The sequence below is a fragment of the Mytilus edulis genome, chromosome 9 (assembly GCF_963676685.1).
Source record: "Mytilus edulis chromosome 9, xbMytEdul2.2, whole genome shotgun sequence".
NCBI lineage: Eukaryota > Metazoa > Mollusca > Bivalvia > Mytilida > Mytilidae > Mytilus > Mytilus edulis.
In genome coordinates, this window is record NC_092352.1 from 63,984,317 (window position 1) to 64,008,559 (window position 24,243).

At 34.9% G+C, this 24,243-nt stretch overlaps 1 protein-coding gene across 4 annotated transcripts in view; it reads left to right on the forward strand.

The window, feature by feature from the left end:
* The window catches only part of LOC139488805 (probable E3 ubiquitin-protein ligase HERC4), a 248,104-nt gene that overhangs the window by 112,980 nt on the left and 110,881 nt on the right, over positions 1–24,243 (forward strand). For all 4 annotated transcript variants that reach the window (XR_011656085.1, XM_071274726.1, XM_071274728.1 and 1 more), the window contains exons 13-14: positions 7,898–8,087; positions 16,174–16,223. Coding sequence is in view for 3 of the 4 variants with exons in the window: in XM_071274726.1 (XP_071130827.1) it covers positions 7,898–8,087; positions 16,174–16,223 (240 nt within the window). In the remaining variant the exon portion in view is untranslated. The remainder of the gene's footprint in view (positions 1–7,897; positions 8,088–16,173; positions 16,224–24,243) is intronic.

Sequence of the window (24,243 nt, forward strand, 5' to 3'; positions counted from 1 at the left end):
TATTCTTTACCTATTCCATATTCGTTACCTATTCGTTACTAATTCCCTATTCCCTATTCGTTACTTATTCGTTACTAATTCCCTATTCCCTATTCGTTACCTATTGGTTACCTATTCGTTACATATTCCCTATTGGTACCTATTCGTTACTAATTCCCTATTCCCTATTCGTTAACTATTCGCTACTATATCCCTATTCCCTATTCGTTACCTATTCGTTACCTATTCCCTATTCCCTACTCGTTACCTATTCGTTACTAATTCCCTATTCCCTATTCGTTACCTATTCGTTACTAATTCCCTATTCCCTATTCGTTACCTTTTCGTTACTAATTCCCTATTCGCTCTTTGTTACCTATTCGTTACTTATTTCCTATTCCCTATTGTGTTACCTATTCGTTACCTATTCCCTATTCGTTACCTATTTGTTACTAATTCCCTATTTGCTATTCGTTACCTATTGGTTACTAATTCCCTATTCGTTACCTATTTGTTACTTATTTCCTATTCCATATTCGTTACCTATCCGTTACTAATTCCCTATTCCCTATTCCCTATTCGTTACCTATTCGTTACTAATTCCCTATTCCCTATTCGTTACCTATTCGTTACTAATTCCCTATTCGTTACATATTCGTTACTAATTTCCTTTTCCATATTTGTTACCTATTCGTTACCTATTCCCTATTCCCTATTTGTTACCTATTCGTTACCTATTCCCTATTCGTTACCTATTCGTTACCTATTCCCTATTCCCTATTCCTTACCTATGCGTTACCTATTCCCTATTCGTTACATATTCGTTCCCTATTCCCTATTCCCTATTCGTTATTATTACTTATTCCTTATTCGTTACTTATTCGATTTTTGATATCCTTTTCCCTTTTTAATTGTTTATATTCTTATCTCAGGTTATAGTTCTAAATTTGTTGAGGTAGAATGACCTTTTGATAAGCTATTTATATGTGTATGTGCTCAACCGATCCTGTTGATTTATGTTCGATATTTATTTGTTTCTTATTTGATTTTTATACGTTCTACCTTTGAAATGTTTTATATTTGTATGTTTAAAGATCTGGTTCTTGGTTCGAAGAGGTGAAATCACCTTTTAGCGCTTGTATAAAAATGAAGTTGTGGTATGATCGCCAATGAGACAACTCACCACAATAGACCAAAATGACACAGAAATTAACAACTACAGGTCACGATATGGCCTTCAACAATAAGCAAAGCCCATACCGCATGGTCAGCTATAAAACATGTTAGAGCGGTGTACATCGTTTCGGAGCTTGACTAATTAATACCTTGTTTATAACACGCGTATTATACGTTGCACCTTTGTCTCTAGCGGTAACTATGTGTTCTTAGAGATGAAATCACCCAATAAGCACGTATGTACCCGTTCCAGCGCTCGGTTTATATCCTGTTACTTATTCGTTCCTTAATCGCTTTTAATACGCGTGGTATACGTTGCACCTTTAAAAAAAAGGATTTTAAATTGTTTTCTTGTTTCTAGGGGTAGATTGCGTTTCTAAGAGCTGATATAACGCTATCAGCGCGTATGTAGCAGTTTCAGCGCTCGACTGATACCCTGTTACTTATTCGTTCCTAATTCGCGTATAATACGTGTGTTATACGTTGCACATTTAAAAAAATGATTTTCAATTGTTTTCTTGTCACTGGTGGTAAATTTTGGTTCTAAGGGGTGATTTAACCCTATAAGCGCGTATGTACCCGTTTCAGCGCTCGACTGTTACCCTGTTACTTATTCGCGTCTCATACGTTTATTATACGTTACACCTTTTAGAAAATGATATTCAATTGTTTTCTTGTCTCTTGTGGTACCTATGAGTTCTAAGAGGGGAAACACCCTATTAGCCCTATGTAACCGTTTCAGCGCTACACTGTTATCCTGTTACTTATTCGTTTGTTATTCGCGTCTCATACGTTTATTATACGTTACACCTTTTAGAAAATGATATTCAATTGTTTTCTTGTCTCTTGTGATACCTATGAGTTCTAAGAGGGGAAACACCCTATTAGCCCCTATGTAACCGTTTCAGCGCTACACTGTTATCCTGTTACTTATTCGTTTCTTATTCGCGTCTCCGTTTCAGCGCTACACTGTTATCCTGTTACTTATTCGTTTGTTATTCGCGTCTCATACGTTTATTATACGTTACACCTTTTAGAAAATGATATTCAATTGTTTTCTTGTCTCTTGTGGTACCTATGAGTTCTAAGAGGGGAAACACCCTATTAGCCCCTATGTAACCGTTTCAGCGCTACACTGTTATCCTGTTACTTATTCGTTTCTTATTCGCGTCTCATACGTTTGTTATACGTTGCACCTTTTAGAAAATGATTTTCAATTGTTTTCTTGTCTCTGGTGGTACCTATGTGTTCTAAGAGAGACAAAACCCTATTAGCGCCTATGTACCCGTTTCAGCGCTACACTGTTATCCTGTTACTTATTCGTTCCTCATTCGCTTATAAAACGTTTGTTATACGTTCCAATTTAAAAAAAAAAATATTTTCGTATCTCTGGTGGTTACTGCCGGTTCTTAGAGGTGAAATAACCCTAATAGAACATATGTACCCGTTTCAGCGCTCGACTGATACCCTGTTACTTATTCGTTCCTTATTTGCTTTTAATACGCGTGGTAAACGTTGCACCTTGAAATAAATCGATTATCGATTGTTTTCATGTCTCTGGCGGAAATTATGTGTTATCTGAGTTGAAAAAACCCTATTTGCGCATATGTACCCGTTTCAGCGCTACACTGATACCCTGTTACTTATTCGTTCCTTATTCGCTTATAAAATGTGTGTTATGCGTTGCACTTTAAAAAAGAAATATTGTTGTGTCTCTGGTGGTAACTGTCGGCTCTTAGAGGTGAGATAACCCTAATAGAACATATGTAACCGTTTCAGCGCTCGACTGATACCCTGTTACTTATTCGTTACTTATTCGCTTATAATACGCGTGGTATTCGTTGCACCTTGAAATAAATCGATTATACAGTGTTTTCATTTCTCTGGCGGTAATTATGTGTTCTCTGAGGTGAAAACAAACTATTAGCGCATATGTATTCTTTTCACCGCTAAACTGATACCTTATTACTTATTTGTTCCTTGTTCGCTTTTTATACGCGTGGTATACGTTGCACCTTGAAATAAATCAATTATAATTTTTTTTCATGTCTCTTGCGGTAATTATGTGTTCTCCGAGGTGAAAAAACCCTATTAGCGCATATGTACCCGTTCCAGCGCTCGGATAATAGCCTGTTACTTGTTCGTAACTTATTCGCTTTTAGTACGTGGGGTATACTTGCGCCTTGAAATAAATCCTTTTTCAATTGTGTTCATGTCTCTAGTGGTAACAATGTGCTCTTAGAGACGAAATAACCCTGTTAGCGCGTATGTATCCGTTCCAGCGCTTGGTAAATACCCTGTTACTTATTCGTTCCTTATTCGCTTATAATACGTTTGTTATACGTTGCATCTTTTAGAAATAGATTTTCACTTGTATTTATGTCTCTGGTGGTAACAATGTCTTCTTAGAGATGAAATAACCCTATTAGCGCGTATTTACCCCGGCGTTCCAGCGTTCGGTTTATACCTTGTAACTTATTCGTTACTTAATCGCTTATAATTCGTTTGTTATACGTTGCACCTTTTAGAAAAGGATTTTCAATTGTGTTCATGTCCCTGGCGGTTATAATGTATTCTAAGGGATTTCACCTCTAAGAACCGACAGTTACCACCACAGACAACAAATATTTCTTTTTTAAAGTGCAACGCGTAACACACGTTTTTTAAGCGAATAAGGAACGAATAAGTAACAGGGTATCAGTGTAGCGGTGAAACGGGTAAATATGCGCTAATATGTTTTTTTCACCTCAGAGAACACATAATTACTGCAAAAGACATAAAAACAATCGATAATCGATTTATTTCAAGGTGCAACGCAAACCACGCGTATTAAAAGCGAATAAGGAACGAATAAGTGACAGTGTATCAGTCGAGCGCTGAAACGGGTACAAATGTTCTATTAGAGTTATTTCACCTCTAAGAACCGACAGTTACCACCATAGACACAAAAATATTTCTTTTTAAAGTGCAACGTATCACACACGTTTTATAAACGAATAAGGAACGAATAAGTAACAGGATATCGTTGTAGCGCTGAAACGAGTACATACACGCTAATAGGGTTATTTCATCTCTTAGAACACATTTTTACCACCAGAGACATGAACACAATTGAAAATCCTTTTCTAAAAGGTGCAACGTATAAAAAACGTATTAAAAGCGAATAAGTAACAGGGAGTTATCCGAGCGCTGGAACGGGTACATACGCGCTAATAGGTGCAACGTATTACAAACGTATTATAAGCGAATAAGTAACGAATAAGTAACAGGGTATTATCCGAGCGCTGGAACGGATACATACGCGCTAATAGGATTATTTCATCTCTAAGAACACATTATTATTGCCAGAGACATGAACACAATTGAAAATCCTTTTCTAAAAGGTGCAAGGTATAAAAAACGTATTATAAGCGAATAAGTAACAGGGTATTAACCGAGCGCTGGAACGGGTACATACGCGCTTATATGGTTATTTCATCTCTTAGAACACATTATTACCACCAGAAACATCAACACAATTGAAAAACGATTTATTTCAAGGTGTAACGTATAACAAATGTATTATAAGCGAATAAGGAACGAATAAGTAACAGGATATTATCCGAGCGCTGGAACAGGTACATACGCTCATAGGATTATTTCATGTCTAAGAACACATTGTTACCACCAGACTTATGTACACTATTGAAAATCCTTTCTAAAGTGCAACGTATAACACATGAATAATAAGCGAATAAGTAACAGAGCGCTGGAACGGCTACATACGCGCTAATAGGGTTATATCATCACACATTGTTACCACGAGAGACATGAACACAATTGAAAATCGATTTATTTCAAGGTGCAACGCATAACACAAGTTTTATCAGCGAATAAGGAACGAATAAGTAACAGGGTATCTAGCGCTGAAACGTGTACATATGTTTTATTATGGTAATTTCACCTCTAAGAACCGGCAGTAACCACCAGAGACACGAAAATATTTCATTTTAAAATTGGAACGTATAACACACGTTTTATAAGAGAATAAGGAACAAATATGTAACAGGATAACAGTCTAGCGCTGAAACGGGTACAAAGGCGCTAATAGGATTCCCCCCCCCCCCCTCTTAGAACACATAGGTACCACAAGAAAGAAGAAAACAATTGAAAATCATTTTCTAAAAGGTGCAACGTATAACAAACGTATGAGACGCGAATAAGAAACAAATAAGTAACAGGGTTACAGTCAAGTGCTGAAACGGGTACATACGCGCTTATAGGGTTAATTCACCCCTTAGAACCCAAATTTACCACCAGTGACAAGAAAACAATTGAAAATCATTTTTTTAAATGTGCAACGTATAACACGCGTATTATAAGCGAATAAGGAACGAATAAGTAACAGGGTATCAGTCGAGCGCTGAAACTGCTACTTACGCGCTGATAGGGGTATATCACCTCTTAGAAACGAAATCTACCACTAGAAACAAGAAAACAATTTAAATCCTTTTTTTTAAAGGTGCAACGTATACCACGCGTATTAAAAGCGATTAAGGAACGAATAAGTAACAGGGTATAAACCGAGCGCTGGAACGGGTACATACGCGCTAATAGTGTTATTTCATCTCTAAGAACACATAGTTACCGCCAGACACAAGAACACAATTGAAAATCGTTTTCTAAAAGGTGCAACGTATAATACGCGTGTTATAAACAAGGTATTAATCAAGCTCCGAAACGATGTGCACCCCGCTAACATGTTTTATAGCTGACCATGCGGCATGGGCTTTGCTTATTGTTGAAGGCCGTATCGTGAACTATAGTTGTTAATGTCTGTGTCATTTTGGTCCAAGAACCAGATCTTCAAACATACGAATATAAAACATTTAAAAGGTAGAACGTATAAAAATCAAATAAGAAACAAATAAGTATCTAACATAGAGCAACAGGATCGGTTAAGCACAAACACATATAAATAGGTCATAAAAAGGTCATTTTACCTCAACAAATTTAGAACTACTAGAACACACCCGTGATATCGCAGGTCCATGACTGAATTAAAGTATATAACTATGCGCAAGCCTTATTTTAGTATTAGTATTTTCATCTGATACACAGTTTTCTCTGCTTTCAAATCTTTCTGTTTGAACCCGTCGAACTGGAACTTATCAATTATTGGTAATATTAATTAATTGGAAAACAAAAGGTCCTGGAATGGAGTATTTTTTATTCAACAGCATTGTCCTATATTAGTTATAAATAAAGTTGAATTCTTTGATTCGCTGTTTTACGTCATGCCCGCTAACAAATTGAAAATTGTACCTATACGCCTTATTTTTAGTCCAGATTTTTAGTATTCATATTGTTATCTTAGAAAGTCTTACTGATTAAAATACCTCAATGGGTAACAATTTGACAATGAATGAATTTGGTAGTGTCAACCCTATGATTAAGACCCGTGTATATAGCATATTCCAAATACACCCTTGGTGGTGCGCCTGTCAAATGCGGAACGTACATATAAGGTAATAGGTAACAGGTAAATATACTATTGGTATCGGTATCGGACTCGACCCGGAACTTCTTAATTATTGGCAATATTAATAACGTGGAAAACAAAAGGGCCTGGAGTGGTGTAATTTTTAATCTACACCTTTGTACTATATTAGTTATATATAAAGTTGTATTCTTTGATTCGTCGTTTTTTCGTGATGACGGCTGACAAATTGGACCTCGTCATTTTAGTATTATAGATGACCAGACATAAGAATATAAACAATTAAAAAGGGGGAAGGATATCAAAAATCGAATAAGTAACAAATAAGGAATAAGTAATAAGTAACGAATAGGTAATAAGGAATAAGTAACGAATAGGGAATAGGGAATAGGTAACGAATAGGGAATAGGGAATAGGTAACGAATAGGGAATAGGGAATAGGTAACGAATAGGGAATAGGAAATTAGTAACGAATAGGTAACGAATAGGAATTAGTAACGAATAGGTAACGAATAGGGATAAACGAATAGGGAATAGGGAAAAGGTAATAAATAGGGAATAGGGAATAGGTAACGAATAGGGAATAGGGAATTAGTTACGAATAGGTAACGAATAGGGAATAGGGAATTAGTAACGAAAAGGTAACGAATAGGGAATAGGGAATAGGTTATAACGAATAGGAAATAGGTTATAACGAATAGGGAATAGGTTATAACGAATAGGGAATAGGTTATAACGAATAGGGAATAGGGAGTTAGTAACGAATAGGGAATAGGTTATAACGAATAGGGAATAGGAAATTAGTAACGAATAGGGAATAGGAAATTAGTAACGAATAGGTAACGAATAGGGAATAGGGAATTAGTAACGAATAGGTAACGAATAGGGAATAGGGAGTTAGTAACGAATAGGTAATAAATAGGGAATAGGGAATTAGTAATGAATAGGGAATAGGGAATAGGTAACGAATAGGGAATAGGGAATAGGTAACGAATAGAGAATAGGGAATAGGTAACGAATAGGGAATAGAGAATAGGTAACGAATAGGGAATAGGGAATAAGTAACCAACTTGACGTCCATGAAAAAGGCCTACCTATATTCTGACCTAAAATAAAGTCGGGAAACCTTCTTAAATACCAAATCGTATTTCCCAAGAATCATCATTCTTAATTTGACATTAGGTTTTGACGGTGTATATTTTAAGAATAAATTTTTATAAATGCTTTGTAGCTAAACAACATCTTGTGTTGCTATATTTTCAGATAACAAACTGTTTAGAGTGTTATTTATTGCCGTCCTTACCTCAGTCTCCACCTGATGTAGAAGCTCTAAGGTTGTATCTTATTTTACCAGAGTATCATATGTTTGAGGAGCCAAAAAAGTTTAGTACACTTATAGGACCTTTTGCAAACAGTATATTAAACTTGGACAAACCAGGATCAAAAGTGCTAGGTATGAATATTAACTCTTGATAGCCCTTGTACATGTATTAGAAATACTAAATACTGAAAATTATTGCGAGATTTTTTTATAAATGAGAATAATGCGCCTGGTTGTGTATCACGATAATAAGAACTTGCATAATGATATCCTATTTTATTAGAGTAATTTCTTGCAAATTGATTTGATGAATTTATAAAAAAATAAAAATCAGTTCATTTTTATACGACCGCTTCAATTTTTTGGTCGTATATTGGTATCACGTTGGCGTCGTCGTCTGCGTCGTCGTCGTCGTCGTCGTTCGTCGTTCGTCGTCGTCGTCGTCGTCGTACGTCGTCGTCGTCGTCGTCGTACGTCGTCGTCGTCGTCGTCGTCGTCGTCCGAATACTTTTAGTTTTCGCTCTCTAACTTAGTAAAAGTGAATGGAAATCTATGAAATTTTAACACAAGGTTTATGACAACAAAAGGAAGGTTGGGATTGATTTTGGGAGTTTTGGTCCCAACATTTTAGGAATAAGGGGCCAAAAAGGGCCCAAATAAAAATTTTCTTGGTTTTCGCACTATAACTTTAGTTTAAGTAAATAGAAATCTATGAAATTGTGACACAAGGTTTATGACCACAAAAGGAAGGTTAGGATTGATTTTGGGAGTGTTGGTTCAAACAGTTTAGGAATTAGGGGCAAAAAAAGGGCCCAAATAAGCATTATTCTTGGTTTTCGCACAATAACTTTTGTATAAGTAAATGGAAATCAATGAAATTTAAACACAAGGTTTATGACCACAAAAGGAAGGTTGGGATTGATTTTGGGTGTTGAGGTCCCAACAGTTTAAAAAAAGGGGACAAAAGGGGCCCAAATAAGCATTATTATTGGTTTTCGCACCATAACTTTAGTATTAGTAAATAGAAATCTATAAAATTTAAACACAAGGTTTACAACCATTAACGGAGGGTTGGATTTGATTTTGAGAGTTTTGGTCCCAATAATTTAGGAATAAGGGGCCCAAAGGGTCCAAAATTGAACTTTGTTTGATTTCATCAAATATTGAATAATTGGGGTTCTTTGATATGCCGAATCTAACTTTGTATGTAGATCCTTAATTTTTGGTCCCGTTTTCAAATTGGTCTACATTAAGGTTCAAAGGGTCCAAAATTAAACTTAGTTTGATTTTAACAAAAATTGAATCCTTGGGGTTCTTTGATATGATGAATCTAAAAATGTACTTAGGTTTTTGATTATTGGCCCAGTTTTCAAGTTGGTCCAAATTGGGGTCCAAAATTAAACTTTGTTTGATTTCATAAAAAATTGAATAATTGGGGTTCTTTGATATGCCAAATCTAACTGTGTATGTAGATTCTTAATGTTTGGTCCCGTTTTCAAATTGGTCTACATTAAAGTCCAAAGGGTCCAAATTAAACTAAGTTTGATTTAAACAAAAATTGAATTCTCGGGCTTTTTTGATATGCTGAATCTAAACATGTACTTAGATTTTTGATTATGGGCCCAGTTTTCAAGTTGGTTCAAATCAGGATCCAAAATTATTATATTAAGTATTGTTCAATAGCAAGAAATTTTCAATTGCACAGTATTCAGCAATAGCAAGAAATCTTCAATTGCACAGTATTGTGCAATAGCAAGAAATTTTCAATTGCACAGTATTGCACAATAGCAAGAAATATTCAATTGCACAGTATTGTGCAATAGCAAGAAATATTCAATTGCACAGTATTGTGCAATAGCAAATATTTTAAATTGCACAGTATTGCGCAATAGCAAGAAATTTTCAATTGAAGTTATCTTTCTATGTCCAGAATAGTAGTTGAATCAACTTAAATCATTGTTTTATACAATATACAATGTATATTCACTTTTACTACCAACTGATAAATTAAAACAATCTTTACCATTCAGTGATAACAAGCACTTTATTTTACATTTCAATATTTTATGATGTGTTTAAATGAGTAGTTATTGTTGCAAACTCCATTAGAAATTTGATTGAGATCAGTTTTGGAAAAAGGGAAAGGAGGATTTGAAAAAAAAGGGGGGGGGGGGGGGGCTAAATTTTTCTCATTTCAGATTTCATAAATAAAAAGAAAATTTCTTCAAATTTTTTTTTGAGAGGATTAATATTCAACAGCATAGTGAATTGCTCAAAGGCAAAAACTATATTTTAAGTTCATTAGACCACATTCATTCTGTGTCAGAAACCTATGCTGTGTCAACTATTCAATCACAATCCAAATTTAGAGCTGAATCCAGCTTGAATGTGTCCATACTTGCCCCAACCGTTCAGGGTTCAACCTCTGCGGTCGTATAAAGTTGCGCCCTGCGGAGCATCTGGTTTAATTCGTTGAACAGTGTGCAATTGTCCTAATATAGTATTTAACAATAAATAAGTGGTGTGATAACAAAATCAGGATAAATTCTTTACACAGTGTGCAATTGTCTTTCAACAGTGTGCAATCATCTATCAACAGAATTTATTGGGTCAATAAGATTCTTTTGAGTATGGCTTGGGCTCATTTTTATTGACCCAATAAGTTCTCATATTTTGACAATTACATACTGTGTAACTTATAATATATTTGTGAGGAGATTTTGCTAAAATTGCAATAGTTAGTCTTGCATTGCTGTGGATTTATTTTTATTCTTTGTGTACAAATTTTCACCAATTTAAACATTTGAACAATGTATTAATGCAGAGAAATGTGTATTGAGTTGAATGTTTATTTCTGGTTATAAAGTGCAGTTCTAGAGTAGTGTAAATAACTTGCAATAAATTTAGTAACATTAAAAGTTTTCTTAAAATAAAAAATGTTGAGAAATATCAATGTATTATAAAAGACGATTTCTTGTAATTGAATTACAGAGATACAAATATATTAAGGTATCCATATATGTATTTGGGATTGATGGAAGCTTCAGTATATTAATATATATCAGGCCCATAGCCAGGAATTTCCAAAGGGGGCGGGGGTTATTTGGACTCATGAACTCGACATGAACTACGGGTATATATATATATATATATAAACGCCTAAAAAAGTGTACACAACAACTCCAAATACAAAAAAAGGTAACTATAAATGTAATTATTTATAAATATTTCGGATAACAGATATCCTTCGTCAGTCAGATTCTGATGTGAAATGAATCATCTTTGAGTCTCGTTAGATTAAACTTTTACTAAATCTTGAATTATATACAATAAAAAAAGTCAAACCGAACATCAGTAAAGACGCTTGCACCATTCTAAAAAAATGTTAACATGACATAGGTTATATGGTTTATTACAACAGAGAGCTCATATATATGCTTTAAATACAAATAATAATGTGCGATTTGAACTAGCACTATTCTAAAACTGTATCGGGAACGACAATTATGATGGTATAACATGTATACGCATGATAACGTCTGTAAAATTACCAAATAGACAGCACTGAACGATCTAAATATTTGAAATTGAGAGTAAAGTAGTTACAACAGAGTCTGAATATTTAAACATCGTGAACAAACGGCCGTACAAATGTAATAATATTTTTTTACTAAGTATAACTAGAAGAACGTGGCTAGGTACTTATACATCCCTCAAAAAATTAAGCAATTTAAATTGGTATCTTCAACAAATGTATTTAACAAATGAAAAAGGTTAAGAAAAAGAAACAGAGACTGTAATAATAAGTTATATAACCTGAATGTGAAGCACTACACGGAGTCGAACTACATCTTTTCATTTATCCCATTTGGTGCCAAAGTTGTTAATTTTCGTATCCAAAATCTTTCCCGAGCGAGTCTATCCTCCTTAGACCAAGCAGAGTTGTGGTCAATGATTTTAATGGTCAGTCGATTGAGATCTGCCTTAGTGTGGCCAGGGGATCTCAAATGTCGACTGAGAGGGAGGTCTGGCTTGCATTGGTAGTCGCTCGATGGCCGTTCATTCGTTTGTGAAACGGCTGTTCTGACTCGCCAACATACTGTTTACCACATTTACACTGTAAGAGATACACAACATTTGAAGTCTTGCAGTTAACATTGCAAAATATGGTGTATTCAGTGCCAGTGGAGTGACTGTTAAAAGTCTGGGTATCCAGTATTTGTTTGCAAGTCAGACATCGTTTGTTTCCGCAACCCTTGCAAGATCCCATAGATGATAAGCCTGCTTGAGAGGATAAATCAGCTCTCACCAGCAAGTCTTTAAGGCTTTTGGGCCTACGGAATGCCAGTACAGGTGGTTCGGGAAAGATCTTGGATAGTTTTGAATGTTTTTCGATCTCTTTCCAATTTTCGCGGATTAGGTGAGATAAGTTGTCAAATTTTGGATGGTAATTCAACACAAAAGGCACCCTCTTGTTGACCTTTTTTTCTTTATATTGTAAAAGCTCATCTCGGCTGATGTTGTTAGCACGAGAAAAACCTTTATCAATGTCTTTTCTTTTGTAGCCCCGATGTTTAAGGTGACCGCGAAGTTCTTGTAGACGTTTTTTTGCAATATCGTTGGTGGAGCAAATCCTTTTTATTCGTATGGCCTGGCTGTAGGGAATGCTCTTGGTGCAGTGTTTGGGATGACAACTCAAAGGAGATAGATATTGATGTTTGTCTGTGGGCTTGCAATACAGATCTGTTAATATGTTTCCATCCCTCAATTGCGTTGTAGTGTCAAGAAATGTGATCTTAGAGTCAGAGATTTCATATGTGAATTTTATTGAGGGATGGGCATTGTTGGCATGATGAATGAACAGATTTAGTTCTTGTTCAGTACTGTCCCACTTCATGTCAATATCGTCGATAAATCGAAACCAAGAGAGGGGTTGATGAAGAGATGCATTGAGAATTCTTTGTTCTAATTTCCCCATAAAAATATTGGCATAAGACGGGGCCATCTTTGTTCCCATTGCTGTTCCATTAACTTGGAGGAAGTGTTCGCCATTAAATACGAAGTTATTGCATTTCAATACCAAAGTTAGAAGCTGGATGAGACATTCATTTATGGGGAAATTAGAACAAAGAATTCTCAATGCATCTCTTCATCAACCCCTCTCTTGGTTTCGATTTATCGACGATATTGACATGAAGTGGGACAATACTGAACAAGAACTAAATCTGTTCATTCATCATGCCAACAATGCCCATCCCTCAATAAAATTCACATATGAAATCTCTGACTCTAAGATCACATTTCTTGACACTACAACGCAATTGAGGGATGGAAACATATTAACAGATCTGTATTGCAAGCCCACAGACAAACATCAATATCTATCTCCTTTGAGTTGTCATCCCAAACACTGCACCAAGAGCATTCCCTACAGCCAGGCCATACGAATAAAAAGGATTTGCTCCACCAACGATATTGCAAAAAAACGTCTACAAGAACTTCGCGGTCACCTTAAACATCGGGGCTACAAAAGAAAAGACATTGATAAAGGTTTTTCTCGTGCTAACAACATCAGCCGAGATGAGCTTTTACAATATAAAGAAAAAAAAGGTCAACAAGAGGGTGCCTTTTGTGTTGAATTACCATCCAAAATTTGACAACTTATCTCACCTAATCCGCGAAAATTGGAAAGAGATCGAAAAACATTCAAAACTATCCAAGATCTTTCCCGAACCACCTGTACTGGCATTCCGTAGGCCCAAAAGCCTTAAAGACTTGTTGGTGAGAGCTGATTTATCCTCTCAAGCAGGCTTATCATCTATGGGATCTTGCAAGGGTTGCGGAAACAAACGATGTCTGACTTGCAAACAAATACTGAATGCACCATATTTTGCAATGTTAACTGCAAGACTTCAAATGTTGTGTATCTCTTACAGTGTAAATGTGGTAAACAGTATGTTGGCGAGTCAGAACAGCCGTTTCACAAACGAATGAACGGCCATCGAGCGACTACCAATGCAAGCCAGACCTCCCTCTCAGTCGACATTTGAGATCCCCTGGCCACACTAAGGCAGATCTCAATCGACTGACCATTAAAATCATTGACCACAACTCTGCTTGGTCTAAGGAGGATAGACTCGCTCGGGAAAGATTTTGGATACGAAAATTAACAACTTTGGCACCAAATGGGATAAATGAAAAGATGTAGTTCGACTCCGTGTAGTGCTTCACATTCAGGTTATATAACTTATTATTACAGTCTCTGTTTCTTTTTCTTAACCTTTTTCATTTGTTAAATACATTTGTTGAAGATACCAATTTAAATTGCTTAATTTTTTGAGGGATGTATAAGTACCTAGCCACGTTCTTCTAGTTATACTTAGTAAAAAAATATTATTACATTTGTACGGCCGTTTGTTCACGATGTTTAAATATTCAGACTCTGTTGTAACTACTTTACTCTCAATTTCAAATATTTAGATCGTTCAGTGCTGTCTATTTGGTAATTTTACAGACGTTATCATGCGTATACATGTTATACCATCATAATTGTCGTTCCCGATACAGTTTTAGAATAGTGCTAGTTCAAATCGCACATTATTATTTGTATTTAAAGCATATATATGAGCTCTCTGTTGTAATAAACCATATAACCTATGTCATGTTAACATTTTTTTAGAATGGTGCAAGTGTCTTTACTGATGTTCGGTTTGACTTTTTTTATTGTATATAATTCAAGATTTAGTAAAAGTTTAATCTAACGAGACTCAAAGATGATTCATTTCACATCAGAATCTGACTGACGAAGGATATCTGTTATCCGAAATATTTATAAATAATTACATTTATAGTTACCTTTTTTTGTATTTGGAGTTGTTGTGTACACTTTTTTAGGCGTTTATATAATTTATTTATTGTGTACATGTATCGTTACTCGTAACGATCCAGCGCCCTCGTGGGGAAAATCGTTGACTACTATACAGACGTTTTATATATATAGCCCAGGTGGTCGTGTGGTCTAGCGGGACGGCTGCAGTGCAGGCGATTTGGTGTCACGATATCACAGTAGCATGGGTTCGAATCCCGGCGAGGGAAGAACCAAAAATTTGCGAAAGCAAATTTACAGATCTAACATTGTTGGGTTGATGTTTAGACGAGTTATATATATATATATATATATATATATATATAAAACAAAAAAACTGGCGATCCGATGTAGATCTGTTGTAGAGTTGTCACTGACTCAGACGTACTTATAAATATAATTATTTTCTGTGACTGTTTATTAAATTAATTTGTAGGATCCTTTACTATAGATAATTTAGCTGATCTGTAACAATAACATCTTCGTGCCTCATATATCATGTACTGTAGTACGCCGCTAGATTAAAACTGACGAGGAAAGGTAACACACGGCCAGCGAAAGCTATTTTTTTGAGAGCCCAGGTGGTCGTGTGGTCTAGCGGAACGGCTGCAGTGCAGGCGATTTGGTGTCACGATATCACAGTAGCATGGGTTCGAATCCCGGCGAGGGAAGAACCAAAAATTTGCGCAAGCAAATTTACAGATCTAACATTGTTGGGTTGATGTTTAGACGAGTTGTATATACATTATGTACACAGTCATGTATCACCATCATTGATGGCGATCCGATGGATACATCTGTTGTAGAGTTGTCACTGACTCAGACGTACTTATAAATATAATAATTGTCTGTGACTGTATATTACATTAATTTGTAGGATCCTTTACTATAGATAATTTAGCTGATCTGTAACAATAACATCTTCATGCCTCATATATAATGTACTGTAGTACGCCGCTAGATTAAAACTGAAGAGGAAAGGTAACACACAGCCAGCGAAAGCTCTTTTTTTTGAGAGCCCAGGTGGTCGTGTGGTCTAGCGGGACGGCTGCAGTGCAGGCGATTTGGTGTCACGATATCACCAAATCGCCTGCACTGCAGCCGTCCCGCTAGACCACACGACCGGGACGGCTGCAGTGCAGGCGATTTGGTGTCACGATATCACCATATCGCCTGCACTGCAGCCGTCCCGCTAGACCACACGACCACCTGGGCTCTTAAAATAGAGCTTTCGCTGGCCGTGTGTTACCTTTCCACGTCAGTTTTAATCTAGCGGCGTACTGCTGTACATGATATATAAGGCATGAAGATGTTATATATACATATATATATATATATATATTTTGTTTTTAGATTATTGGTGGGGAAGTTTAAAACCAAGATATTTTAGCAGAATTTTAAGTGTAAGTATAAGTATGATCTGGGAACAATATATATCTATTAGGAAATTAGTCTGATAGTTTAAAATTGATATAATTTCGGACTCCATGAGTCTTCGCATGTTTTATGAATTATGGTGGCCCTGTTAGACTGAAAAACTATCGGAACTGCTCAATAAATTAACCACATAATTCTAATCGTGAATAAAAAAGTTTTATCATAGAGCAGATATATTTTGTCAAAAAAAATGACCAAAATAAGTGTGATTTATTTAGCCTAGTCAATTTAGGTCTAAAATCACTCAACCTCCAACTAATAGCAACACAAGTTTTTTTTTTTAGAGCAAATTATAGTATAAACTTGGACTAACAACATACTAAAAATATCCATTGATATAATTTGCGGAAGAGGTTATTTTTGGGCGAAATAAGTGGTGTTTAGAGAAAAAATGCTGAAAACTGGAAAAGTAGAAAAAATATTATTTTTGGTTCCATTTTAGACCTTGACTTGTTGAATAAAGAAAACCCTGATTTATTTTAATAGACTATTAATTAGTCCTCTAGTAAGTCCCCTTCCCACGAAGTGGAAGTGGACTTTAGGTCTGTCTGTCTGTCTGTCTGTCTGTCTGTCTGTCTGTCAGATGATAATCTATGTTAGATAAAGGATGATTTTCATTTAAGAAATAATTCATGGAAGCCATAGATTTGTTGGAAATTTACACAAGGTCTCAGCCATAATATCCAAATTTACCCTGAGTCTTAGCGAGGGATAAAATCGACCAATATCATCGGCCAGGCCGTAAAATTCACTAAAATAATCAGTTTTCCAAATTTTTTTGTCATTCTTAAAGATATTGATTTGATAATAAGTATATATTCTTCTTCTATACTGTGGATTCATTTTTATTCGTGGTGTACCAATTTTCGTGGGTTTCATGGGTCACAGCGAACCACGAATTTAAGAATTCAACGAAAAATAATCCAGAGAAATGTGTATGGAGTCGGATGATAATTACTGGTTATGTTATGCAGTTCTAGTATATTGTTGACTAGCGATAAACATTGTAACATAACACATATGTTTTTTTATTGAAAGAAGATACAAGTATTTTGATTAAATCTAAAATAAATATATGGAAAATCAGTGATAATTTACTTTTTAGGATAGATTAAAACTGTTCATGGAATTTAACTGCAAGTTGTTAATTACCGTGTCATAGTTTGGTTTACCAGTGATTAAAAATCAATAGGATTAATTACGGGGATATTGCCCGTATACACCAGCGGATATCAGAATAATTGATCACTTGATGGTAAAAGCATGAAGCTTGCCATTGTGAAAGATTAAGGGGTATAGAAAAAATTCAGATATGGAGCCATGATAACATAATTCACTTGATGAAGTCTTCCAATTTTAATGAGTTCAGAAGATGTCACAAACTTAAGGAAATACAATTAAGATATGTCAACTATTATTTTTTTAAACCTTATAATACAGAAATCATCAAAATTGCGCCCAGATTCAAAATGTCGCGTCAAAATGTCTAAGTTTGACAGTATTCGTATATACACCATCATTGTGTGATAGAAGGTTACCAAATCCGTGAAACTGATCATTTGATATCGACAAAGGCCTACAACGTACCATTGATGCCTGGGTGCATAGATAATTTTTTTTAAATGGCGACAGTATTCAAAATGACGCCGTTTAACAAGTCAAAATTTGACGTTTGTTTTTAAATATGGTATAAATATGATTAAAAAATAATGGATCATTTATTTCAATACAAGCACGTATATACAAACATATTATTATTTAATGTAACAGGTGACATTAACTATGTAATAAAAATGGCCGATACAGTTCAAAATGGCGTCTTTGACGAGTTCTTATTTTTCTCAGTTACAGGTAATAACCTTAGAAAATTTCACAATTTTTCTGAAATGAAATATGAAACATATGCAGTATTGAATTAGTGCAAAGATTATTTTTTTTTAGAAATGAGATAAGAAATTAAAAAAAAAATCACAAGTTACTAGTTAACATAACAACAGATTAAAATTATATAATTAAAATATGATACAAATGCAGGAAAATCAAAAGAAAGCACAGTCACAATCAGTATCTCTTTCACAGTCCGGTGAGCAGTTGCATAATGCTGCTTTCAAGAATTTACATGCTCCTCGACATCCTTTCTTACACTTACATCTTAAATCCACAGTGAATGAGCTCTTGGCATGACATTGAAGCCTCAGCAAGCACAGACCAGAATAGTACCCAAGTTCCATCAAGTTTTTGCCAACCAAATAAATCTGGTGATGGCATACTTGAATTTGCAACTTAACAATTGCCCCAAATAACACTACCTTGGTAAGCTGCACGTTTCGTATGTTCAACGAAGAAGTGCATCTTGTGTTGGAGGAATATTGTCAATTGTTCTTGTCTTCTGCGTGAATAACTGTTTTCTTAACTCATTCACCATATTAACTGTACTAGACCGATCATACAGAAGCACAACATATAGTTCTATTACTTTTAACACTTTTGAAATTTCCACTTCATTTGGATTTTCAATAACCTGCAGAAATGCTTCTGACAGCTCCTAATATACGGACCATGTGTCCCAAGCTGATTTCGTACCTTTCCCAGAAAAAAGCTGAGACTGTGTCACAACCGGTAAATGAATGGAACAGTGGAAAGACTTTCAATTTCAATGGTTCTAGAGCAAGGCACAATCCATGAATTGAAATATATAGGAAGTTCCTTCCAGTGCCAAAACCTATCGACAGCTGTTCAGCCATTTGAATTCCCCTTTTAATGCAGCTGGGAATGAGGACATATCAATTGAAAGTTCTCCTTCAACTAATGGGATATCTGGTTCGCTGAATCTTAGTTCAGCTGGTGGAAGATTTGAATAACTCTCTGGTAAAAGAGACACTCTGTTTGACTGGCATTTCAACATAGGTTCAGATTGGTCAAATGTTTGAACAACGCCTTGAACATCCTCTGAAATATGTTGGAATAAAGATATACCTGTACCATGGAATAAATCTTCTAACGAGATACTGCTTGAATTGTGATCAATGTTGTCTACAGCAGATGAAGTAAATACATTTTGTAGTGGATTGGTAAGGCAAACAATACCTTCTTGGACATAACGACGACAAACATCATTGGCCATGGAAGTAGAAATTTCTAACACTCGGTCGTAGGAGACAGACAGTCCAAGTTTGAAGAGAGTATCTACTAGATCCCGTTTGCTAGTCTTACATGGATCATGATTTCCAAATAAGCACAAACTGGAGGTTCATGATCTTTCATGTGACGGTTGGATAGTTTCTATGTACAACTATACATCAGAAGATGTGCTATTGTTAATGTCGACTGGGAATATGAACGATCCTGAATGTTGGGTCCAAACTGAATCATGCTGACCAAAGTAAGCAATGACTTGGGTACAGAAGCTTCCTGATATCCCTTTGGGAAGGTTCCTTTAAATTCTGAATTAGATACGAAAATATCTTTACGAACAAACGTAGCTGCTTTTAATATGTTGACAAACTCATTATTAAAGTCTTCTAAGCAGGATCTTCAATGCAGGACCAATGTCATCTTTGAAAGCAAGAATGTTTTCAAGACCTTGTTTGTAAGCATCTAAGTTAGGGAAATTACAATTCTGTGTTTTAGTCGTGCACTATTAACATGATTAACCCAAGATGAAACATCTGCACCTAGACATGTTATTCTTTCCATATAAAGATTACATAGATCTGACAACTTGTAAACACGTATGGTCTCATCGCATGACCTTGTTTCATTTATATAAGAGACTAGTTCTGAAAAAGCAATACCATGGATTTGACTTTCCTTCTTACATTCGACATTATCATTTTTCATTTCAATTCGAGATGCACGATTATATAAGGAAACAAAACATTTAGAGTGGTACTTTGCTTCCCGTGCAATTAGATCACCAGCACTTAACTTTGCAAGTAACAACGTGTCAGTTAATTTTACTGCATATTCTTTCACACGTGTATCTTGTCCAAACGTTGAGGACTCATGAAGGGCTTCTTGACCATTTTCATTACAGAAAAAGCACACAGACGGGTTACTGGTGGACTGAACGGAAAAGCTATGTCTACTTTTCTTTTTAGATATGGTTGCTTTATTATCTATTCTCTCATGTGAGGTTGGTTTTACTGCTCTATCCAACTTTGTCCTGTTCAGTTTTAAGTTGCAAGATTTGTGCCAACATGCCTTTTGGTCAATGAAAGACTATGCTATTCCAGATCCCTCATCTAAGTTTTCAATGCACACAATAATGCCTTCAGGTATCAATCGTAATTCATGAAACTTCTTAATATTGTCAGCTAAAGATTGATAACCAGCATCAACATTGAGACGTTTACAATCAAATGGGCATATACGTTTTTCATCCATTATTTCTTGGCATAGGATGCAATTTACCAAATCAATATTATTTAATTTAGTCGGTTTGTCATATTCTACACTTGATATCCTGAACGTCTTTTTAGTAGCTATGTTGTAAGAAATATGATCGTAAACTAGTTTATATATTCCTTGTGGATAACTTCTGTATGCCAGACTCGTGTTTCTTCTATAAATGACGTATCAGTGACGCTTGAATTGAAAAAGTTAAAAAGACAAACAAAAAGTATGTAATTCAATATTTGATGACCTGAAATCCTAAAAGTTTTGCGAGGCACAAATATTTGTTGATTATTAATAGCTTTCTAGATATACACGATATAGTTTCTGATAATAAGACTTTTGACGGCCATTAAGGAAATATTTTTGATTGTTCCATATTCAGAAAAGATTAATTAGCCTCATAACTGGCAATATGCAAAGTTTTGTGCTTTTATTATCAAATGATTATTTATACCATTTTTTTTTTTGGACTCTGCCTCATGACTGTTGGCGGCCATTTTGAATTTGTCGGCCATCATGGAATTATTTTGATTGTTCCATATTCATTAAAGATTAATAAGCACCATAACTAGCAATATGCAGAGTGCCGTGCTTTTATTTTCAAATGATAAATTATACCATATTTTTGGACTCTGCCTCATGACTGTTGGCGGCCATTTTGAAATTGTCGGCCATTATGGATTTTTTTTTATTGTTCCATATTCAGAAAAGATTAATAATCATCATAACTAGCAATATGCAAAGTTTTGTGCTTTTATTTTCAAAGGTTAAATTATACTATATTTTTGGACTCTGCTTCATGACTGATGGCGGCCATTTTGAAATTGGCGCCCATTGTGGATTTTTTTTTATGGCTCCATATCCAAAAAGGTTTATAAGCATCATAACTAACACTATGCAAAGTTTTATGCTTTTACCATAAAGTGATCAATTGTCACAAGATATTGGACTTAGCTGCTGGACTAGTAGGTAATATTGTTTATGACAGGAACATTTATTTTCACACCTTATACTTAAATCACTGTTTATTATATCGTGATTAGGGAAATGAGCTTTCAATCATAAAGTTTTGAATGCCTTATAGAATTCAGACAAGAATTTATAAATTGTAAAACAAACAAATAATTAGTTGTCTCTGTCCATTATTGTAATCAAAGTTATCAATGAACACTTTAACCTAGAATTACCAAGGGAGGATTTTGACATTCAAAACTTTTTCAATGAAATCCTTCTTTTTTGTTTTGTTTTTTTATTGATCAAACCAAGGAGGTTATATGATCTCCTAAATCAAAAAGAAATCCACGAATTACGTATCTAATTTTTGGCTCACCTGGCCCGAAGATCAAGTGAGCTTTTCTCATCATTTTGCGTCCGTCGTTTGTCGTCGTCGTCCTTAGTTTTTATAAAACTTCTCCTCTGAAACTACTCGGCCAAATTAAACCAAACTTGGCCACAATCATCATTGGGGTATCTAGTTTGAAAAATATGTGGTGTGACCCGGCCAACCAACCAAGATGGCCGCCATGGCTAAAAATAGAACATAGGGGTAAAATGTAGAATTTGGCTTATAAGTCTGAAACCAAAGCCTTTAGAGCAAATCTGACATGGGGTAAAATTGTTAATCAGGTAAAGATCTATCTGCCCTGGAATTTTCAGACGAATCAAAACCGGTTGTTGGGTTGCTGCCCCTAAATTGGCAATTTTCAGGAAATTATACCATTTTTTGGCTATTATCTTGAATATTATTATAAATAGAGATAAACTGTAAACAGCAATAATGTTAAGCAAAGTAAGATCTACAAATAAGTTTATATGACTAAAATGATCAGTTAAGGGCATTAAGTTTTACCCTTGTCCGTCTGTACGTACGTCCGTGTGTTCCTAAGTTGGTTCCCGTTTTCTTACTTTAGGAATACTTGCTTATTTCCACAAAATACAGATCAAGTTAAAATTTTGGTTCCATCACTTTTACCGTTCTAGAGTTAATACCCCTTTACAAATGAAAAAAAAATTAAAAAAAATATTTCCGTTCGCTTACTTTAGTTTGCCTCAACCAAATGTTATGAAACTTATACACAATGCTAATTACCATAATTTACAGATCAAGTTTGAATTTTGGTGCTGTCACCCTTACTGTTTTAGTGTTTATGCTTTTTACTAATGGAAATATTGCTAAAATTTTCATTTTTTTTCTCAAAATATCAATCAAGTAATTTTTATACGACCGCAAAAATTAAATTTTTTGGTTGTATATTGGTATCATGTGGTTGTCGTCTGCGTCAATGATTTCCAGATATTATTTTTAGTATAGGTTAATAAAAATCAATAAAATTTTAAGACAAGGTTTATACCCACTAAAGGAAGATTAGGATTGATTTTGGGGATTTGGTCCCAACAGTATAGGAATTAGGGGCCAAAAGGGGCACACATAAGCATTTTTCTTGGTTTTCACCCAATAACCTTAGTATAAGTTAATAGAAATCTATGAAATTTAAACAAGAGGTTTATGACCACAAACGGAAGATTGGGATTAATTTTGGGAGTTTTGGTCCTAAAGGGTCCAAAAGTTAACTTTGTTTGATTTTATCAAAAATTGAATTGTTGGGGTTCTTTGATATGCTGAATCTTAACATGTATTTAGATTTTTGATATTTGGGCCCCTTTATCAGATTGGTCCACATTGAGTTCTAAAGGGTCCAAAATTGAACTTTATTTGGTTTCTTCAAAAATTGAATTCTTAAGGTTCTTTGATATGCTGGAGCTTACCATGTATTTAGATTTTGGATATTGGACCATAATAAATTAGATTTTTTAAGTTCTTAGACCACATTCATTCTGTGTCAGAAATCTATTCTGTGTCAACTAATTAATCACAATCCAAATTCAGAGCTGTATCAAACTTGAATGTTGTGTCCATACTTGCCCCAACTGATCCTTTGTCCATGATTATAGTTGAATCAACTACAATCAATGCTTAATACACTGCAATGTTTAATTTTGCCTTCCACTGATAAATTAAAGCAATTTTTATCCTCCATTTCTAAAAATATTTTAAAGTCTTCTTTGCAAATTTGAGTTATCTTTCTTTGTCCACGATGGTAATTGAATCAACTACAACCAATGTTTTATACAATCAGTCGGAAACCTGATTGAAATAGAACAAAAGAATCGAAGCTCTTTGTTAGAGAAGGCGATAAATGCTTAATGTAATGTTTACTATAGTGACAAAAAATTTAAAAGTTAATAGAAACAAACAAAATTACAAATTTCTTCTCAATGACCAAGTTTTTTATTTTAAAAACACCATTTGCGTAAGTTTTGAATTTATCTAGTACATAGTTAAGCAGAACAATTAGATATCAAGTCGACGACATGGGTATCTTTCAAGTTGGATGTAGAAAATGCATATAACCTCCGATTTAATTTTATTTTTATCATGGACGGAAAATATATCAATCTTTTAGTTCAGCAATTTTCGTGTCTGCCTTTCCATTATGTGACTCAAGAAAAAAATCCAAAAAATGGGAAACAAATGTATTGAAAAGAGAAAATCGAGTGCACCTTTTTATGTTAGGGCATGTTTGAGCT